Raw genomic sequence first — 22,323 nt, forward strand, 5'->3', positions numbered from 1 at the left:
CTGTATGAATCAACCTATGACCTTTTGTTATAATGCGAAGCCGAATTCCTGTGTCCAATGAACAATAAGATTGTAGGGACCATTGAATTGCATTGTGTGTGGGGCATAAATAGGCAGGCCGACCATATCCAGTTCACTCTCTTCAACGGTTCTCATTGCTGATAATCGGGAGCTGGATATCGAGGCGCATGCGATCGTTTCCCCTTGTGCGTAAGTGTTTCTCCGCAACTATATTGATCTTCTTGTTATTGTGGGCCAATCTCTCTCATTCTCTCTCTCTCTCTCCTTCTCTTTCTCTCTCATTTTCCTTTAAATTGTATTGTATTGTATGTCCTGTGTAGTTATCTGGTTAGGTAGTCTATGTTATATTGTAGTGTATGACTTGTATTGTGTTTAACTCTTTTGCAAGTATAGCATTCATAATATATATTTTAGGCGTTGGACCCTGAGTACGGTATCTGTGTGTTTCTTATAGTATTAAGTATTCTCAGAGCGTCGGTGATGCTCAAACAGCTTTTAAGGTAATAAGGTTATACTGTGTTGCATTTACTCTCTAACATTACACTAAGGTTTTACTGCACAATACACTGTTTATGGTTTAGATACAAAGGTTTAATATAGTGAGCGTCAGCGCCGCTGGTGATCTCCTCGTGGTCCCGAGCGTCCGCTACGCTATAGCGAATCATTACGTTAGTTAACAGCCAATAACGTGCCTGCCTGTGATCTCTTGGCCGTGAGTGAACGTGACGCTTGAGCGTCTCGATCACGGCAAAGCGATTGTTACGCAACTAGCGTACCCTTACGGTACTTCATACATAAATAGCGTACAGTGTTCTTAGACCTCAAAGGGTATTATATACGATAAATATTTAGCTTTATCAATTGGCGGCTCGCCCGTCCTTCACATATCTACACTAGGTAATTTCAGCAGACATTATCCAGCAGCAAAGGGCGGGAGATCATATTCCTCGTAGTGCTGTTTGGATAAGCGTCTGCTTCTCTTAGTAAAGGGTGCTGAAGGAATCCGGGAACCGGAGGTAAGAACAAAACAATAGTGTCTTTTTAAAACTGTTTATTTTTCTGTCTTGCGTACACACGCACGCACACATATATATCTGCATTTCCTTTTCATTGGTGTATTTTCGTATGTCACTCTCCTGTTTGCCAGTTCTATAGTTGATAAACGTATAAATTGTGTTACGGTGGATCTTTGCTTTGCGTACACGTGTCTCTAACAAAAGACTGAGACTTGTGTACGCAATCCAAGGGCCGACGCACGCAGCGTATATTACGCAACGGAGCGTACGGGTACGCCCACGTCACTCAAATCACAAGTTTTTTTTTCTCTCTCTCCTCTCAACGCGATAAGTAGCGCCACGCGGTAAATAACGCCAGGCGATAAATCGCGCAAAAAATTTTTTTTTTAAAATTCCAAATTTAAATTAATAGATCCTTCTCCTAATTTGTAAACACATCTGGTCTAAAGAGAAATTTCTGCGCAGAAATAGAAATAGAAACAAAAGTGTACAGGTGGTGAGTGAGTGTGTTGTATACAATTTTACAGGTTGAACCACAAGAAAAGTCGAGTTCTCGTGAGGTACATGCGTGTAAGTGACGTACATGGTGGCTAGGGAGGCATCCCTGGTTAAATATACAATTTGAGCATTAGAGTGTAGCAGACCAGGAGGTCATACTGTAACAGACCAGGAGGTCATAGCAGACCAACAGGTTCAGGTACAGCAGACAAGGAAGTCCGCTATACAGTCCACAGGCACAACACCAAGAAAGGGTTGGTGCAACACCCATATAGGCCATATAAGCTCTGGCTGAAGGAATTCGCAGCCGAAATTTTCGATTCCACTGGTCGCTCAGTACATAAGATTAGTTGCTTGTGTACTAAACGATTGTACCGCACGTAATTGTGTGCATTAGTAAACCTGACCGGTACTATTTGTGTACGAAGGTCATAAACGCTATTTGTACATTCTAACGTGATTTGTGTAATTTTTTTTATTTTAAGGGAAGTTCGCTGCTCACTCAGGAACTATCCAGCAACCAATAGTTACTGGAAAGAGTAAGTGTTCTTCGGAGCACCCTCACAGGTTCCAGTAAATAGAGGTTCAGGTCGCAGGGGCCCTAGGTCGAGTACGCCAGCACCATATCGGTGTGATCAGGTCGTATTGGTCGGCGTGGGCGAGTGAGTGGGGTACTCGGTAAACCGCCACCGTCAGCCTATTTTGGACATTTGGTTTGCGTAAGGGTTGGTTAAATAAAGCAACACCTTCGAACTATGGGGGCCACTTGTTCAGGTAGGGGGCGATCAACCTCGGTTCGGGTTGATTCAGTGAACCGACCAATTGGGTCGGCAAGGTATGTAATGTGTGAGAAATACGGAAGTCACACAGAAGCTTTATGTGATGAATGGGAGAGAATGACAGTACATGACGGGGAGAAATTCCCAAGAGTAGGTAGCTTCAGCACAGAAGTGTTAACGAATTTAAGGAGAAGGATATGTCTCATTAAATCAACAAAGAGACGAATCAAACATTACGATTATTTGCAGTTGTGGCAACAGGAAGGTGACATACAGAGAGGATTGGCTCAGGCGGCGGGATCTGGCTCAATCAGAAAACTGATAGCCACAGCCCCACCGCCACCATACATATCGGGAGAGAAATTGGTTGCGGAGAATGACGCACTAAGGTGTAACACACAAACACTTAGCAACTGTATAAATGTTAAAGATAATGTTAACCAATTAACCAACGCAAGTATTAACTCGTGCAAGTTGTACCCTGTTTTGAACTTTCCTCAGGAGTGTGATCAAGAAGACGAATCGGCAACAATTTCAGCGCTCTCTCTAGCAGCCACCATAGCAGAGACCACAGTAGGCACAGCTCCACCCACGAGATTAGTAACAAAGGCCCCTAGCGGAGGGATAGGTGAGGTCGTATCTACAGGTAAGTACGGCACCATACACTATGCTGAAGCCATTTCACCACAGGCTGTAGAACCCACACAGAGTGATGTTGTTAGAGTTACTCCTGTTAGGGTAATAGCTGTTCCAAATGGGAAAACTGACACATCAGGGGTCACCCCTGTGGGGAACATTGCCATGTATAGCCCATTTTCCAGAATGGAATTAAGGACCATAGTGTCTGAATTCCCTGACCCTAGAAAAGACTTAGTTGCCAGTCAAAAATACATCAGAGACTTAGGTAACACTGTAGAGCCCAACAATAAAGACTGGCAGATATTGCTGAGAGCATGTTTACCCTCCAATGTTGACGCAACTCAATTTTTAGCTGATTGCGGATTAGATCAGGATGTACCTCTTACAGATGTTGTACAACAAAGACAATGTAAAAAGAATAAACTTACAGTTAAAAGAGTATTTCCCAGCGGTAGTCAGATGGAACAAGATATTCTCCATTAAACAGAAGGAGTCAGAGACAGCTGCAGAGTATTTTCACAGAGCATTATCAGAAATGGCAAAATACACAGGCATAGAGGACATTAAAACAAACATAAACCATCGAGAAGTAGCAGTATCGGTACTGATGGATGGTTTAAAAGAATCATTAAAGACTAGGGTACAGACCACACAACCATGTTGGCGAGGTCTGTCTGTGGCTACTTTGAGAGAGGCTGCTATTGATCACGATAGGAACATCACCAGACACAGGGAACAACAAAGTGATAAGTTAATGGCCGTAAGTATACAGGCCCTGACCACAAGGCAGCCTTTGTTTGTATCACCAAACCCTGTGGGTAAGTCAAGTGTGGTTACTTGTTATTCTTGTCATAAACAGGGACACATGGCACGAGATTGTAGAGTAAAGAATGTACGAAACTCATACCAACCCCCTAGACAACGACACGACACACGACATTGGGAGCAAGGTCCGCAGAAACGGAGTTATGAGCCACATGCAGGGGAAACAAAAAGATACCCCCAAACAGAGATTGACAAACCTCTGGTAGTTCCCAGCTAACTCCCTCACAAGTAGTTGCTGCCAGCGGGATTCAGGGAGGTCACCATACCCAATAGGGGTGTGGCCATACCTGTAATCTGCAGCCAGTAAAATTGATTGCAAGTCTTGGAAGTGAACCAGAAATTGCAATCAATGTAGCTGGTAAATCATTAAACTTTCTTGTAGACACAGGGGCGGCCAAATCAGTGATAAATTCGACAGTGGGCATGAGAACCACTGGTAAGACAATTCCAGCCGTGGGAGTAACAGGAGTAGTCCAGCATTACCCTGTTAGCAAACCAGCAGAGATTACAATAGGGCCTTTACATACCAAGCATTCCTTTTTGCTGGCTGCATCGGCACCGACCAATCTCCTGGGAAGAGACTTACTGTGTAAAATGGGGTGCGTCATTTATTGTACTCCTGAAGGTGTATTCTTGGACATACCTGAGAATCACGCTCAGGAAGTACGAGACATGTTAGACTCCCCGTCAAAAGTAATGTCACATACCACTATGACAAATAGGACTCCCTCCCAAGTAGAAGAAATGACATCTCAGATACCAGAGTCACTTTGGACTAAAGATGGACAGGACACTGGATTAATGGCAAACGTAGCTCCGGTAGTTGTACAAGTAAAAGATGGTAGGATAGCTCCAAAAATCCCACAGTACCCTCTGAAGCCAGAGGTGGAGTTAGGAGTTTACCCAGTAATAGAGCGCTTGCTACAACAGGGCATTCTGGTAAGAACGTCCAGCACTGCTAATAGTCCCATCTTCCCTGTGAAAAAGAGTGGGGGGAGGGGTTACCGGCTAGTGCAGGATCTAAGGGGGATTAACAAAATAGTTGAGAGTCAGTTCCCCGTAGTGCCAAATCCAGCTGTCATCCTAATGCAAATCCCTCCCACTGCGAAATTTTTCACTGTTATTGACCTCTGCTCCGCTTTCTTTTCGGTACCTCTGCACCCTGACAGTCAATATTTGTTTGCATTTACATACAGAGGAGTCCAATACACATGGACTCGATTACCACAAGGATTCATAAATAGCCCAAGTATATTTTCTCAGGCTTTGCATGATTGTTTACAGTCTTTCCAACCAGTGAGTGGATCAGTATTAATACAGTACGTGGATGATCTACTACTGTGTTCTGATTCATTGGAGGCATCCCTGAAGGATACGAAACAGCTCCTGTTTCATCTTTCAGACACAGGACACAAGGTTTCCAAAGACAAGTTGCAATTATGCCAAACTAAGGTAAAATATTTGGGACACTGTTTAACACAAGGACTGAGACACCTGACCGCTGATAGAATTCAAGCAATTAGAGACATGACTCTGCCACAAACCCAGCAACAGATCAGAACATTTTTAGGAATGTGTGGGTATTGCCGTAATTGGATCCCAGGGTTTTCCATTTTAGCGTTACCTTTGCAGGAAATGGTCTCCTCAAACAAACCTGATCGGATTTCGCATACAGACGAGTCTGAGGCAGCATTTGAGAGACTTAAACAGTGCCTAACGCAGGCACCAGCATTAGGTATGCCGGACTATGGGAAACCCTTTGAACTATACGGAACAGAAAGTGCTGGTTGCGCGGCAGGCGTACTAACCCAAAAGCACGGTGATGCCAGCAGGCCAGTAGCATATTACAGCGCTCAGCTAGACACGGTAGCGCGATCCCTCCCCACATGCTTGAGAAGCGTTGCTGCGATAGCATTACTAGTAACGAAAAGCGAAGACGTCGTGCTAGGTCACAACCTCACAATTCATACACCACATGCAGTGTCAGCCTTGTTAAATTCTGCCCAAACCAGGCACGTCTCATCAGCGCGGTTTACAAGATGGGAATTGGCACTAATGGCCCCCGTAAACATCACCATAAGGAGATGCAGTGCATTAAATCCTGCAACATATCTCCCAAGTGTGTCTGGACAGACCCAAAGGGTGGAGGATGAGAGTACTGGGGAAGGAGGATTTAATACAAAGGAAGACACTCATGATTGTATGGAATATTTGACCCAAAATTTTACCGCAAGGCCTGACATCAGTGACAACCCACTGGAAGATGCAGAACTTACGTTCTACACGGACGGTAGTTGTCATAGACAGTCAGACTCGGGAGACTTGTGTACTGGATACGCAGTCGTAGATGACCAAGGCACCATAGAAGCGGAACCGCTAGGCCCACCTCACTCAGCCCAGGTTGCTGAACTGGTCGCCCTAACCAGAGCATGTGAATTGGCTAAGGGCAAATCAGCCAATATCTACACCGATTCTAGATACGCATTCGGGGTAGTCCATGATTTCGGAGCCCCATGGCGCCTCAGAAATTTCATGACGGCAGCTGGTACACCGGTAGCGCATGCAGCTCACATAAAAAGGCTTCTAACAGCGATACAGGAACCCGACAGAGTGGCTGTTATCAAATGTAAAGCACATACATATAGCCAAGACCCAGTATCGCTTGGTAACAGCCGAGCAGACGAAGCAGCTAAGTTAGCAGCTGCTACCCCCAGACAGACAGACACCACACAACTGATGGTATTTAATACCATCAACACACAGAAGTTGTGTGAGATGCAAAATTTGTGTTCCACACAGGAAAAGGCAGTCTGGAAGGCAAAGGGATATGGCCAGGAGTCCTCAGGACTCTGGACGGATGGACAAGGTAAACCGGTGGCCCCCAGTGCATACCTTCCATGTTTGGCTGAGGCAGCTCACGGGCTGACTCATCTAGGCAAGGAAGGGATGTGCAAGTTGGTAAGAGCATATTGGTGCGCCCCAGGATTCTCCTCTCATGCGAGTAAAAGAGCCATGTCATGCCTTACCTGTTTGAGAAAGAATATTGGAAAGGCAATACCTACAGAACCATCCCATATCCCACCTGCCGGCGGCCCTTTCCAGGTAATACAGATTGACTTCATTCAATTACCCCCTTGTCGAAATTTGAAATATGTACTTGTTTGTATAGATGTTTTCTCAAATTGGGTCGAAGCATTTCCGGCGGCCACAAATACCGCTATGTTTACTGCTAAGAAAATTGTGCAGGAATTTGTATGTAGATATGGTATCCCTAGAATTATCGAAAGTGATAGGGGTACCCATTTTACAGGTGATGTCTTTCAAGGAATGTGTAAATTGATGGGAATTGATAGCAAGCTGCATACTCCATACCGTCCACAGGCGAGTGCGAAAGTGGAAAGAGTGAACAGCACTATTAAAAATAAACTGAGTAAAGTGATGGCAGAGACAGGATTGACATGGCCAGAAGCTTTACCCATTGTACTGTACAGCATCAGAACCACTCCCAGGTCCCCTCTTAATCTGTCTCCCTTTGAAATCTTGTTTGGTCGACAACCGCATGTTATGATTAACCCTCAGGATGATTTGAAGTGTAACAATGAAGTGACTGTAAAATACTTGATTAACATGAGTAAACAGTTAAGGAATCAAAATGATAATCTGAAGTTAGTGATTCCTGATTTACCAGATAGTAATTGTCATGACATTGAACCTGGGGATTATGTAATGATACGGAATTTTCTACGCTCAGGTTGCCTTATTGACAGATGGGAAGGACCATACCAGGTCTTATTGACTAGCACTACAGCATTGAAGGTTGCTGAGAGAGAGACTTGGGTTCATTCGTCCCACTGTAAGAAGGTTGCTGATCCAGAGAGGTCCCGTGATAAGGAACAGACGGTAGAGGTTGTATCACTGGAGTGTCTGTTCCAGGAAGATTGAGGCGGCACCTGAGCATTGAAAATCACAAGACCAAAAGCAGTTGTCGATCCCCTGTTCCCTTTTATTGTTATTCTCCAACTTCCCATCCCATCTCCCTCAATTATTTTTTTTTCCCCCTCTCATTCTTCTTCGTCTCCTCCTATAAGATGGACCTGCCCCAAGAGACTGTGATCCGGATTTTCCTGTTGACCATGATGTTGACCAGAGCAGTCTGTTCCGGCGAGAGTACCATGGAGGTCGAGAGAGGTTCTGGAATGGGTTCTGATGATAAAGATGGAGGCGTAGTTTTCCGAGAACAACATAATCAACAAGCAAAGGCGAGTATCAGAAAACGATCCGATAGCATTGACCATAGAAGGAATTGTGAAGGATTGTTAGCTGAAGAAAACTGTATCTGTAGGCTCTGTAACAATGTCATTGAGGATGGGTGCATTAAGAAATGCCAATCCAGTTTTAATATCCATATGGACCGGCATCCATTGAGTGACTATCACTCCTTAGTGGGTAATGTGTTAAACAAAACGGATTGTTGGGTATGCTCTCAAGTACCTCAGGGTCATAGCAAATCAGGGCTAGTACCATTTCCTTTAACGATAGAGGAGGTACTTGAGTTAAATGGTGGGAGACCGGTGGACCGGAGGTTTAATATCTCCAGCCCTCCTAGTTTGAAGCTCCACCAATACCATGTGGATAGGTCCCTATTATGTTTCAACATCTCCAATCCCCGAAAGCCGGGAAATTGGGAAGTGTCATGGAGTAACCACACCATGACCTTTTCGCATAGAGCAGATATAATGCCTACAGATACAGAGCTTGTACGCCACATAGCCAGTAGAGGAAAATCTTTCCGGTATAGGTATACCTTAGGAAATAGGATTACTAAAGTTGGAGAGGTATCACCAGGATACTGTGCACATATCGTACAACCTGATACGTGTACTAAGCAGATGGAAGAATTAGGGTTAGGAGATTTCACATGGAAGGTGTGTAATATGGTTATGTCCTACTCCGTCCCATATGTTCTCCCCGATGATGCATATTTCATATGCGGGAGAAAGGCGTCCAAGTGGCTTGACCCAAACTCTGAAGGATTGTGTTATATTGGAAAAGTACTGCCTGAAGTAATGACTGTATCACATGACAAAATGAAAGACATACACCGTGGTGCCCAAGCTCCTTATACTCACACCCATTACGAGCACGTTGTTAAAAGGCACCTGATAGAGAAGACAGAGCATCCGGCCTCTGATCTGATAAGTGAATCCACCGGGATTCAATTCTTAATCGCGTTAGATTTCACCCGCACCGCTAGAGGAGTGCTGAATTATAAATACATTTCTGCGCTCGCCAATTTGTTAGATAATATCACTGAAATGTATGATGACACGTTTAGGTATACTGGAAGAGAACTTCAGGCTTACAAAACAGAACTGGTACAGCATAGAATGGTTCTCAATTACCTCACAGCAGTGACAGGCGGATATTGTGTCACACTGGCAACACAATACGGCGTGAAATGTTGCACATATATTACGAATAGCACAGAGGATCCGGTCGAGGTCATAGACCAAAAGATGGACGATATTCTCCAATTGAAGTGGGAATTTCGCAGGAGACACAATCTCACTCTTGCCGCTGTAGGTAATGAGCTGACTGGTTGGGTGTCATGGTTGAACCCGCGAAATTGGTTTTCTGGTTTAGGAGACTGGGCTCAAGGAGTCATAATGGATGTTGGGAAGTTTCTCCTATGTATCTTAGGTGTTGTCATATCGATTGGATTGATATTTAGATGCGGTCAGGCTTTAATGAAGTGCAATCATCGTACTAGGGTAATGAGTTTAAGGAGTGAGGAAACTGTAATTAACCTGGACTTGATTTATGACCCAAATGTAGAAACAATGATGTGATGAAAATGCGATTTCTACGGTCCGTTTCTTTCACCTGTTTTTCCGTTTCCTCCAAGGTAACAAGACCCACTTGGACGAGGAATTTGATGAGCCGATATACAGACAACAGAGGGATTAAAGAAGAAGTTTGACAACCTGATACACAGATTTTTGATGAACTATGCCATGGATCCCCAGTTTCCCTAGAAATTTTAAAATTACGCTAGCCCAACACTTTTGTAAATCTATGGACATTGACAGCTTTTGCTCGCACCTTATGGGCAAAAGCACAAAGAAGACTGCATTCAACAGACACCAAACAAGACCTCAATCGACGACTGTACATTTACCTGACATAGAATACCACCGCATTTACCGTAATTATGTCTTTTCTTCATTTCTACAACCCTCAGGTAATGACACACATGGTCGATAGGGAATACAGGCACAGATATCAGCAATCACATATCTCCCCCATTCATGTATCATCAACTAAAATGTGCTCCCCCATTTTGTTACAACCAAAGCCGAAAAGAGCTCGGTAAAGTTTGACAGCCCATCCACAGACCCGTACCACGGGATAAGAAGGAATTCACATGTATACTTCGCAATACCTCGAAGCTTGATTTAAAACACGTACGGCACGATGATACATGACCCCCAAGCACGGATTCATACACACATGCTTCTGCTATCTCACTAGGTCATACCCTTTTCCTACCATCTCCTCTCCTCCCTTACCCAACCATGTAAATGTATTAACCCCTAACATATATTTTTCTCTTTTTGAAATGTTTTCAGGAAGTGGCAGTTATTGTTGACTGCCAAAGGGTGGACTGTCAAAGTCAGAAAAATATCTCTATGCACACTACCATATTTGCACCTCACACAGGTCCGTGCTGCGCATGCGTACGCTCTCCCGTGCGTGCGCATGCTCACAGTCGCGGGCACCCGCAGGCGCACGGTATGCGTATTTACGGTAGAGTTTATGTGATCGTAGCGTGCGACTCAATCGTTACATATTTTCAGTAATAATGTATTTTGTAGATCATGGTCCCTTTGATAGATTCTGAAAGTTTAGTTAACATAGCATGTTCCTGAACAGAGAGATCCCTCTTTGTATTGTACGAAGGGTCTAACAGGGGTCATACAGTGGTGTTTGGTACCCATCGGAATAGTATTTAAATAGCAATATTCCGGTGTTGGTTTGGAGCAGATTAATCGCTCGTGCGAATAGTTATGGACATAAGAAGTTTATGTCCATTTACTATTATTTGTTTTTATTTAGTCATGCGGCGGGAAACTCAGTATCCCACCCACCTGAACAGTTGGAAACAGTCACAACCCACCTGTATGAATCAACCTATGACCTTTTGTTATAATGCGAAGCCGAATTCCTGTGTCCAATGAACAATAAGATTGTAGGGACCATTGAATTGCATTGTGTGTGGGGCATAAATAGGCAGGCCGACCATATCCAGTTCACTCTCTTCAACGGTTCTCATTGCTGATAATCGGGAGCTGGATATCGAGGCGCATGCGATCGTTTCCCCTTGTGCGTAAGTGTTTCTCCGCAACTATATTGATCTTCTTGTTATTGTGGGCCAATCTCTCTCATTCTCTCTCTATCTCTCTCCTTCTCTTTCTCTCTCATTTTCCTTTAAATTGTATTGTATTGTATGTCCTGTGTAGTTATCTGGTTAGGTAGTCTATGTTATATTGTAGTGTATGACTTGTATTGTGTTTAACTCTTTTGCAAGTATAGCATTCATAATATATATTTTAGGCGTTGGACCCTGAGTACGGTATCTGTGTGTTTCTTATAGTATTAAGTATTCTCAGAGCGTCGGTGACGCTCAAACAGCTTTTAAGGTAATAAGGTTATACTGTGTTGCATTTACTCTCTAACATTACACTAAGGTTTTACTGCACAATACACTGTTTATGGTTTAGATACAAAGGTTTAATATAGTGAGCGTCAGCGCCGCTGGTGATCTCCTCGTGGTCCCGAGCGTCCGCTACGCTATAGCGAATCATTACGTTAGTCAACAGCCAATAACGTGCCTGCCTGTGATCTCTTGGCCGTGAGTGAACGTGACGCTTGAGCGTCTCGATCACGGCAAAGCGATTGTTACGCAACTAGCGTACCCTTACGGTACTTCATACATAAATAGCGTACAGTGTTCTTAGACCTCATAAAGGGTATTATATACGATAAATATTTAGCTTTATCATGGGCTTTTACTGATTTAGGATGCGGCAATCCATCCGCAGAATGCTCCAGCTGAATTGTGCTACAAATTCAGCGAGCAATAGTCTGCTTACAAGCAGGAGCACCTATTTTGTTGGGTGCCTACAGGATAAAAAGCGAGTCAGTTTTCCTGACTCCAGCCGTCCTGGAAATATAAATTTTAAAGGCCCTGACTACATCCAGTAACTTGGAATCTTCCAAGTCCCAAGTAGCCGCAGGCACTACAATAGGTTGGTTCAAGTGAAAAGCTGATACCACCTTAGGGAGAAACTGGGGACGAGTCCTCAATTCTGCCCTATCCATATGGAAAATCAGATAAGGGCTTTTACATGACAAAGCCCCCAATTCTGACACACGCCTGGCCGAAGCCAAGGCCAATAACATGACCACTTTCCACGTGAGATATTTCAAATCCACAGTTTTAAGTGGCTCAAACCAATGTGATTTTAGGAAATCCAACACCACGTTGAGATCCCAAGGTGCCACAGGAGGCACAAAAGGGGGCTGAATATGTAGCACTCCCTTTACAAATGTCTGAACTCCAGGCAGTGAAGCCAGTTCTTTCTGGCAGAAAATCGACAGAGCCGAAATCTGGACCTTAATGGAACCCAAGTTTAGGCCCATAGTCACTCCTGACTGTAGGAAGTGCAGAAAACGACCCAGCTGAAATTCCTCTGTTGGGGCCTTCCTGGCCTCACACCACGCAACATATTTTCGCCAAATACGGTGATAATGGTTTGCGGTTACTTCTTTCCTGGCTTTTATCAGCGTAGGAATGACTTCCTCCGGAATGCCCTTTTCCTTTAGGATCCAGAATTCAACCGCCATGCCGTCAAACGCAGCCGCGGTAAGTCTTGGAACAGACAGGGCCCCTGCTGTAGTAGATCCTGTCTGAGCGGTAGAGGCCATGGGTCCTCTGATATCATTTCTTGAAGTTCTGGGTACCAAGCTCTTCTTGGCCCATCCGGAACCACGAGTATCGTTCTTACTCCTCGTTTTCTTATTATTCTCAGTACCTTTGGTATGAGAGGTAGAGGAGGGAATACATAAACCGACTGGTACACCCACGGTGTCACTAGAGCGTCCACAGCTATTGCCTGAGGGTCCCTTGACCTGGCACAATATCTAGTTTTTTGTTTAGGCGGGACGCCATCATGTCCACCTGTGGCCTTTCCCAACGGTCTACCAACAGTTGGAAGACTTCTGGATGAAGTCCCCACTCTCCCGGGTGTAGGTTGTGTCTGCTGAGGAAGTCTGCTTCCCAGTTGTCCACTCCCGGAATGAACACTGCTGACAGTGCTAAGACGTGATTTTCCGCCCATCTGAGAATCCTTGTGGCTTCTGCCATCGCCATCCTGCTTCTTGTGCCGCCCTGTCGGTTTACATGGGCGACTGCCGTGATGTTGTCTGATTGGATCAGTACCGGCTGGTTTTGAAGCAGAGGCCTTGCCAGACTTAGGGCATTGTAAATGGCCCTCAGTTCCAGAATATTTATGTGTAGGGACGACTCCTGACTTGACCAAAGTCCTTGGAAATTTCTTCCCTGTGTGACTGCCCCCCAGCCTCGAAGGCTGGCATCCGTGGTTGCCAGGACCCAGTCCTCTATGCCGAATCTACGGCCCTCTTGAAGATGAGCACTCTGCAGCCACCACAGTAGAGATACCCTGGTCCTTGGAGACAGGGTTATCAGCCGATGCATCTGAAGATGCGATCCCGACCACTTGTCCAAGAGGTCCCACTGAAAGGTTCTTGCATGGAACCTGCCGAATGGAATTTTGCTTCGTAAGAAGCTACCATTTTTCCCAGGACTCGAGTGCAGTGATGCCTGTTTTGGTTTCAGGAGGTCTCTGACTAGAGATGACAGCTCCTTGGCTTTCTCCTGCGGGAGAAACACTTTTTCCTGTTCTGTGTCCAGAACCATCCCCAGGAACAGTAGGCGTGTGGTAGGAACTAGCTGTGACTTTGGAATGTATAGAATCCATCCGTGCTGTTGTAGCACTTCCCGAGATAGTGCTTCTCCGACCAACAACTGCTCCTTGGACCTCGCCTTTATAAGGAGATCGTCCAAGTACGGGATAATTAAAACTCCCTTTTTTCGAAGGAGTATCATCATTTCTGCCATTACCTTGGTAAAGACCCTCGGTGCCGTGGACAGTCCAAACGGCAGTGTTTGGAATTGGTAATGGCAATCCTGTACCACAAATCTGAGGTACTCCTGGTGAGGATGGTAAATGGGGACATGTAGGTAAGCATCCTTGATGTCCAGGGATACCATGTAATCCCCCTCCTCCAGGCTTGCAATAACCGCCCTGAGCGATTCCATCTTGAACTTGAATTTTTTTATGTATGTGTTCAAGGATTTCAAATTTAAAATGGGTCTCACCGAACCGTCCGGTTTCGGTACCACAAACAGTGTGGAATAGTAACCCCGTCCTTGTTGAAGTAGGGGCACCTTGACTATTACCTGCTGGGAATACAGCTTGTGAATTGCCTCTAGCACAGCCTCCCTGCCTGAGGGAGTTGTCGGCAAGGCAGATTTGAGGAAACGGCGGGGGGGGGGGGGGGGGGGGGAGACGCCTCGAATTCCAGCTTGTACCCATGAGATACTACTTGAAGGATCCAGGGATCCACCTGTGAGCGAGCCCACTGATCGCTGAAATTTTTGAGGCGGCCCCCCACCGTACCTGGCTACGCCTGTGGAGCCCCCGCGTCATGCGGTGGACTCAGAGGAAGCGGGGGAAGAATTTTGATTCTGGGAACTGGCTGACTGGTGCAGCTTTTTCCCTCTTCCCTCGTCTCTGTGCAGAAAGGAAGCGCCTTTGACCCGCTTGCTTTTCTGAAGCCGAAAGGACTGTACCTGATAATACAGTGCTTTCTTAGGCTGTGAGGAAACCTGAGGTAAAAAAAATTTTTTTTTCCCCCAGCTGTTGCTGTGGATACGAGGTCCCAGAGACCATCCCCAAACAATTCCTCACCCTTATAAGGCTCTATGTGCCTTTTAAAGTCAGCATCACCTGTCCAGTGTCGGGTCTCTAATACCCTCCTGACAGAATGGACATTGCATTAATTCTGGATGCCAGCCGGCAAAATATCCCTCTGTGCATCCCTCATATATAAGACGACGTCTTTAATATGCTCTTATGTTCGCAAAATAGTATCCCTGTTTGACAGGGTCACAGACCACGCTGCAGCAGCACTATCTGCAGGTCTCAGTCTAGTACCTGAGTGTGTAAATACAGACTTCAGGATAGCCTCCTGCTTTTTATCAGCAGGTACCTTCAAAGTGGCCGAATCCTAAGACGGCAGTGCCACCTTTTTTGACAAACGTGTGAGCGCCTTACCCACCCTAGGGGATATCTCCCAGCGTAACTTATCCTCTGGCGGGAAAGGGTACGCCATCAATAACTTTTTAGAAATTACCAGTTTCTTATCGTGGGAACCCACGCTTTTTCACACTCCATTCACTCATTTGATGGGGGAACAAAACACTGCCTGCTTTTTCTCCCCAAACATAAACCCTTTTTTTTTTTTTAGTGGTACTTGGGTTAATGTCAGAAATGTGTAACACATTTTTTATTGCCGGGATCATGTAACGGATGTTCCTAGTGGATTGTGTATATGTCTCAACCTCGTCGACACTGGAGTCAGACTCCGTGTCGACATCTGTGTCTGCCATCTGAGGGAGCGGGCGTTTTTGAGCCCCTGATGGCCTTTGAGACGCCTGGGCAGGCGCGGGCTGAGAAGCTGGCTGTCCCATAGCTGTTACGTCATCCAGCCTTTTATGTAAGGAGTTGACACTGTCGGTTTATACCTTCCACCTATCCATCCACTCTGGTGTCGGCCCCACAGGGGGCGACATCACATTTATCGGCATCTGCTCTGCCACCACATAAGCCTCCTCATCAAACGTGTCGACACAGCCGTACCGACACACCGCACACACACAGGGAATGCTCTGACTGAGGACAGGACCCCACACAGCCCTTTGGGGAGACAGAGAGAGAGTATGCCAGCACACACCAGAGCGCTATATAATTTAGGGATTAACACTATATTGAGTGAATTTTTCCCAATAGCTGCTTGTATATACAATATTGCGCCTAAATTTAGTGCCCCCCCCCCCCTCTCTTTTTAACCCTTTGAGCCTGCAAACTACAGGGGAGAGCCTGGGGAGCTGTCTTCCAGCTGCACTGTGAAGAGAAAATGGCGCCAGTGTGCTGAGGGAGATAGCTCCGCCCCTTTTTCGCTGACTTTTCTCCCGCTTTTTTATGGATTCTGGCAGGGGTATTTATCACATATATAGCCTCTGGGGCTATATATTGTGATATATTTGCCAGCCAAGGTGTTTTTATTGCTTTTCAGGGCGCCCCCCCCCAGCGCCCTGCACCCTCAGTGACCGGAGTGTGAAGTGTGTATGAGGAGCAATGGCGCACAGCTGCAGTGCTGTGCGCTACCTTGGTGAAGACTGATGTCTTCTGCCGCCGATTTTACGGACTTCTTCTTGCTTCTGGCTCTGTAAGGGGCACGGCGGCGCGGCTCCGGGAACGAACACCAAGGCCAGTTCCATGCGGTCGATCCCTCTGGAGCTAATGGTGTCCAGTAGCCTAAGAAGCCCAAGCTAGCTGCAAGCAGGTAGGTTCGCTTCTTCTCCCCTTAGTCCCTCGATGCAGTGAGCCTGTTGCCAGCAGGTCTCACTGTAAAATAAAAAACCTAAAATAAACTTTCTTTCTAGGAGCTCAGGAGAGCCCCTAGTGTGCATCCAGCTCGGCCAGGCACAGAAATCTAACTGAGGTCTGGAGGAGGGTCATAGTGGGAGGAGCCAGTGCACACCAGATAGTACCTAATCTTTCTTTTAGAGTGCCCAGTCTCCTGCGGAGCCCGTCTATTCCCCATGGTCCTTACGGAGTTCCCAGCATCCACTAGGACGTCAGAGAAATATATCTAGAATTGTTGATTAATGATGTCAAGTATCCATCCAATGGTCAAACATAGGGCACAACCATTCCCAGGCAATAGTCAAGGGAATTTACTGCGATCAGAAGTTTGTGTGACAGCCCTTTTGGAAGTCCAGGAGACATTAATTTTGGTCTATGCTGTTGCCTCAGTGGCAGCCACAGTTCTTGAGGACAGCTACCATGATTTTATAAAACCAGATGAGCAAAATGAACACTTGCTGTGGAAATTAACTCTTTTGGGTTTAGTCATGGCAAAGAAGCAACTCTTCTCCACAAGTAAGCTGGCCATACACTGCACGATAGTCGTGTAAACCAGCCAACTAAATCACTGGTTTGAATGCGTATTGCTCTGTATATGGTACTGAAGGATGATCATTCACAGCCTGAAAACCCCTGAAAAATGGTCTGGATCATTTGATTTGGTTTTCAAACCTGTCTGATTTACTCAGCCGTTGTTCAGCCAACTTCAGGCTGTGAATGGAAATTGCCACCATACAATGTGTAGTATATGGAGGTGCTCCAACTACCTGGCACTCATCTCAACCCATACCTATCAGCTGTTTTCTAGTGCATGATCGCGCACAGTATCACCAGTTTAAGTGTACTTGATGATGTCCTCTACTTGTCTCAAAGTGTGCCTTCCCTGAAAAGGTAGTATACATAGGAGGTTGCGCAAAGCACTGAATCAGCTTCTGTCCTTTATCCAGCAGAGTCTTTGAAATTACGCTGATTGGTAACTTTGGGCAACTTCTGCACTTCATCTCTCTCCAAGACTTAATACATCTTACTGACAGGAACCCACTGAAAAGGCTTGCCCATCTAGCAGGATGGTCTCCTCACCCTAGCCAGAGTATTCCAACTCCAGTACTCGGCAGAACACTGACTGGCATTACAATGCAAAGGTTTATAATGGAATCAGAGTGTCATTTTACCAAATACGAAGGAGTGTGTTACCAAATTCTCACCTGTTTCCCCATCGTTTTATACAGCTGATCAAATGCTCCATAACTTTTTTGATGCTATCCTGGTTACCGTGGCAACAATTAATTAGTAATGGCAGACGAGACTGGATCAGTGGGGAGGAGGTTTCTTCTGGCCCCTGGCTCCTGGTTTCAGACTCTGTTATAATAAGGTCCACAAGGCAAATGAGCTCTGATGCTTTCAACTTCAACACATACTCCTCACGCCCTTTCTGTAGGGACAGACAACAAAACAGGACTATGACAGAGGTCACTGATCTTAATAAACCTGTTTAAAATAAGCTTAATATCTGCTATATGCTGTACCTGTGGTGTGCGCTGGTCCCTTCCTTGCCATATACGAGGTATGTGAATACAAGCCCACAGGAAGTCCAGAGAGGCTGATGGGTCAAACCTGAGTTTCATATGAACACAATGCATAATTTGTTTTATAGATTATATTTCTGAATTATTCAATTTAAGTCCTTTCTTACAGTACTTAACATACTGTACAATTATGATGAGATGCTGATCTACATCATTTATAATACATGACACAATCATCATGTTGTGTTATTTGTTTCTTTCAGCTTTATATAATAACAGAGCATAAAACTTTAGGCTATTTCTCAATGCTATATGGCGACAATTCAATTACCTGTCAATCACATCAGACCATCAGTAACCAGCCTTCTCCCATCCCTTACCAACCCTCCCCATCCCTCGCAACTACTTTGACATCTTTCTCCCATGCATCTGGAGAGGAAGTCATGGCCCTAATTCGTTCCTGTCCCCTCACCACCTCCCCACTTGACCGTATCCCCTCCCGCCTCCTCCGCTACCTCTCTCCTTCTGCTTGTTCCCATCTCTCCCACCTTCTCAATCTCTCCCTCTCATCAGGCACTGTGCCCTCTGCCTTCAAGCATGCACTCATCTCTCCTATTCTTAAAAAAATCTACCCTTGATCCAAACACTCTCTCCAACTACCGACCCATCTCTCTGCTCCTTTTTGCCTCCAAACTCCTTGAGCGTATTGTCTACAACCGCCTTACTTCCTTTCTTTCCTCACACTCACTGCTTGACCCATTCCAGTCTGGCTTCCGTCCTCTCCACTCCACTGAAACTGCCCTTACAAAAGTATGCAATGACCTCCATGCTGCTAAATCTAAGGGACACTACTCTCTACTTATTCTACTTGATCTCTCTGCTGCGTTTGACACTGTGGACCATCCTCTCCTACTGCAAATCCTTCACTCCATTGGTCTGCGTGACACTGCCCTCTCTTGGCTGTCCTCCTACCTTTCTGACCGTTCATTCTCAGTCTCCTCTCATGACTCCACCTCCCCCTCACTTCCACTAACTGTAGGGGTACCCCAAGGTTCTGTCCTTGGTCCTCTTCTCTTCTCTCTCTATACGTCCTCACTAGGTAAGCTCATTCGTTCTTTTGGTTTCCAATATCATCTCTATGCTGATGACACCCAAATCTATCTTTCCTCTCCAGACCTCTCCCCTGCTCTCCTCACTCGTATCTCCAACTGTCTCTCTGCTACCTCTTCCTGGATGTCCCAGCGCTTTCTTAAACTTAACATGTCTAAGACCGAGCTGATCATCTTCCCTCCCTCCCGCATAACCTCACCTCCTACAATCTCATTATCTATTGATGGCACTACTATCTCCTCTAGCCCCCAAGTGTGCTGTCTTGGAGTAATCCTTGACTCATCCCTCTCCTTCAAACCATACATTCAGCACCTCTCACAAACCTGCTGTGTTCATCTAAAAAATATTTCCAGGATCAGACCCTTTCTGACCCAGGATGCTACTAAGACTCTTATCCACTCACTGGTCATCTCCAGACTGGACTACTGTAATCTCCTCCTGACTGGCATTCCTGACAAATACCTCTCTCCACTCCAATCTATCCTCAATGCTGCTGCCCGGCTCATCTTCCTCACCAAATGCACTACGTCCACCTCTCCTCTCTTACTAGACCTTCACTGGCTCCCCTTCCCTTTCAGAATCCATTTCAAGCTTCTCACACTCGCTTACAAAGCCCTCACCCACTCCTCTCCCATCTACATCTCTGACCTTATCTCCCTTTAGACTCCCACCCGTCCTCTTCGCTCTGCTAACGCACGCCGACTCCCCTGCCTACGGATTACTTCCTCCCACTCCTACCTCCAAGATTTTTCACGTGCTGCACCACTTCTCTGGAATTCCCTACCTCTCCTCCTCAGACTCTCCACCTCTCTACAAAACTTCAAACGGGCTCTCAAGACCCACTTCTTCACCAAACCCAGCCAAATCTCATCCTAACCCTCTGTTCTACGCTCTCTATGTACCCCATCTGTGTCACCCCTGTCTGTCTACCCCTCCCCTTTAGAATGTAAGCTCTCACAAACAGGGCCCTCTTCCCTCATGTGCTTATCCTTTCTTACTTTAATAATCTTCAACTGCACCAAATCCAGCAGTCTTCTGCCACCTGAAACTTATTCCAGTGTCATCTGCTGATGTAACTATGTTTATTTACCCTGTACTTGTCCTATACTGTCATCAACTGTAAGTTGCTGTTTTCCTGTTTGATTATTTGTTTATGTACTCTGTAATTGGGCGCTGCGGAACCATTGTGGTGCCATATAAATAAAGGATAATAATAATAATAATAAAGTGCCACTGAAACAGCTTCCGGCAGCTTCACAAAATCGAGTATGCCTCACAGCCTATGGCGGTGCAAGCAGGTATCACATTACCGTAACTACACTTATAAGCCGAGTATGGATAATTGTTATTTAAGTGCCAACAGTTTTCACAGCAATGTACAATACTTAATGTTTTGTTTAGTGTTTGAGGTGCAATATATTTATTTGTAAACGGTTTAATAAGATTGCATAGACCTATTACAGGCAAAGAGGTACATAAGTGATTTGTATTTCTCCATATATAACTAATTAGTGCCGATTTTGAATCCAGAGTTTCCTGGTTGGGTGTACTTATACTTGTTGGTACCTGCCCTTCCATACACCAGGACCTCAAGTCTGCAGGGGACGCTGTGGCGTCTATCCTGCTGCCGTGAGCTGGGGACCGGAGACTTTCTGCATCTGCCACCCGCTGCCTCATGCATCTGCTGGGGGACCTGACTTTGCTATCAGCACCCAGCGTGGAGTACTGTCGATGGGACTCCCAAGCAGGTGACGTACTGCTGTGCTTGCCGGGAGTGCAGACGTCCTGACTGCTCCTGCTGGTCTCCGGTGATGAGGTGGGCTGCATCCTGCTGTAGCTCCCCTGCCTAGCCTGCCTGTGCGCCATTCATGCTTACTAGGAGCTGCTACAGACACTACAGCCAAGGTGGTGGTGAGTCCCGGGGGTCAGACAGTGTGGACACGCAGGTGCTCCCGGTAACTACACTCCGTTACACACTCCCTTCCCCCCCAATTTTATGCTCTGTACAGTGTTTCCCTTTGTATATAGTGCACATTATTTTCTGTTCACTTCCATCTCATAAATTTGTAAGGGGCTGTTTGTATTGTCTCGAACTAAGCCAACTATACATACTCTATGATCTGTGTATTGCCCTCTCTCTATCAGGCGGATGTATTAATTTAAACCTGTAGCCAGTACTAGTGGAGCGCGTTCCCGCGGACCCAGCCTTTTTTAAAAAGTACAGCAGGGAGCCACGCTCAGGGTTAAAGTGTTCCGCCTACATCCGCCCACCCACTAGTCCCTCCCGCAGCAAGCAGTAGCTACAGCCTACGCCAACATTGGAGAGCTGATGTAATCCCTATTCCCGTGGCCTCAGCGCCGCCCCACAGTTCTCCACAGACCGCGCTGCTATGCCACCGGCGGAGGGGAGCTGGGAGGAGAGAGCCACCTGAGCGCACTGCCCCCTGGATCAGTGATCCAGACAGGCTGATACCTCACCTCGCGGAGACCCCCAGCAGAGGCCGGGACTGCCTCCTCCTCCTAACCCCCCGAGTACTGTCTGCCCCTAACCCCCTCCTTGCCCATGCACTACCCCATCTGCTATCTAGCCTTAGCCCCTAACTACCCCCAGCACTGCCTGCCCTTAGCCCCTTCCTTGCCTCCGAACACTATTCCAACTCCTGTCTGTACTTACCCCCTCTCTACCTCCAACACTGCCTGCCCTTACCCCCTCTACCTCCAGCTCTAATCAGCTTTTCCCTACCTCTCCCCCCATAATCAGTGTTGTGACCCAGAAACTGCGGAGTAGGACCCCAATATTTTAACGTAATGGGTCCCTGGGACCAACACATTTTTTCGCTCGTCGCAAGCATTGCACAGGGAAAATTTTTCAGCTAAAAGCCAGACATAATTATTAAAAGGATTTAACTATTAGAATAAGAACCTCCCCAGAACAGGTCAAACGTGGGCCAACACTGAAACCATGACCTTTCTGTACACACAAGGAACAGGAGACGGCCTGCAGGGGAGGGTTCGGAATTAGCAATCAGCCCCCATGAAGACGAAATGTACATTTAGGGTTCTGGGTAAATTGGGATGTGTTAATGTGTACCATGGGATGTCACGAATCAATGGG

General features: G+C 46.1%; 1 protein-coding gene across 6 annotated transcripts in view; it reads right to left on the reverse strand.

The window, feature by feature from the left end:
• The window catches only part of INTS1 (integrator complex subunit 1), a 324,003-nt gene that overhangs the window by 77,549 nt on the left and 224,131 nt on the right, over positions 1–22,323 (reverse strand). For all 6 annotated transcript variants that reach the window (XM_063934591.1, XM_063934592.1, XM_063934589.1 and 3 more), the window contains 2 exons: positions 18,099–18,186; positions 17,778–18,004 (listed from right to left, as the gene is read on the reverse strand). In XM_063934591.1, the coding sequence (XP_063790661.1) occupies positions 17,778–18,004; positions 18,099–18,186 (315 nt within the window). The remainder of the gene's footprint in view (positions 1–17,777; positions 18,005–18,098; positions 18,187–22,323) is intronic.

The sequence above is a fragment of the Pseudophryne corroboree genome, chromosome 7 (genome assembly GCF_028390025.1).
Source record: "Pseudophryne corroboree isolate aPseCor3 chromosome 7, aPseCor3.hap2, whole genome shotgun sequence".
Lineage (NCBI taxonomy): Eukaryota > Metazoa > Chordata > Amphibia > Anura > Myobatrachidae > Pseudophryne > Pseudophryne corroboree.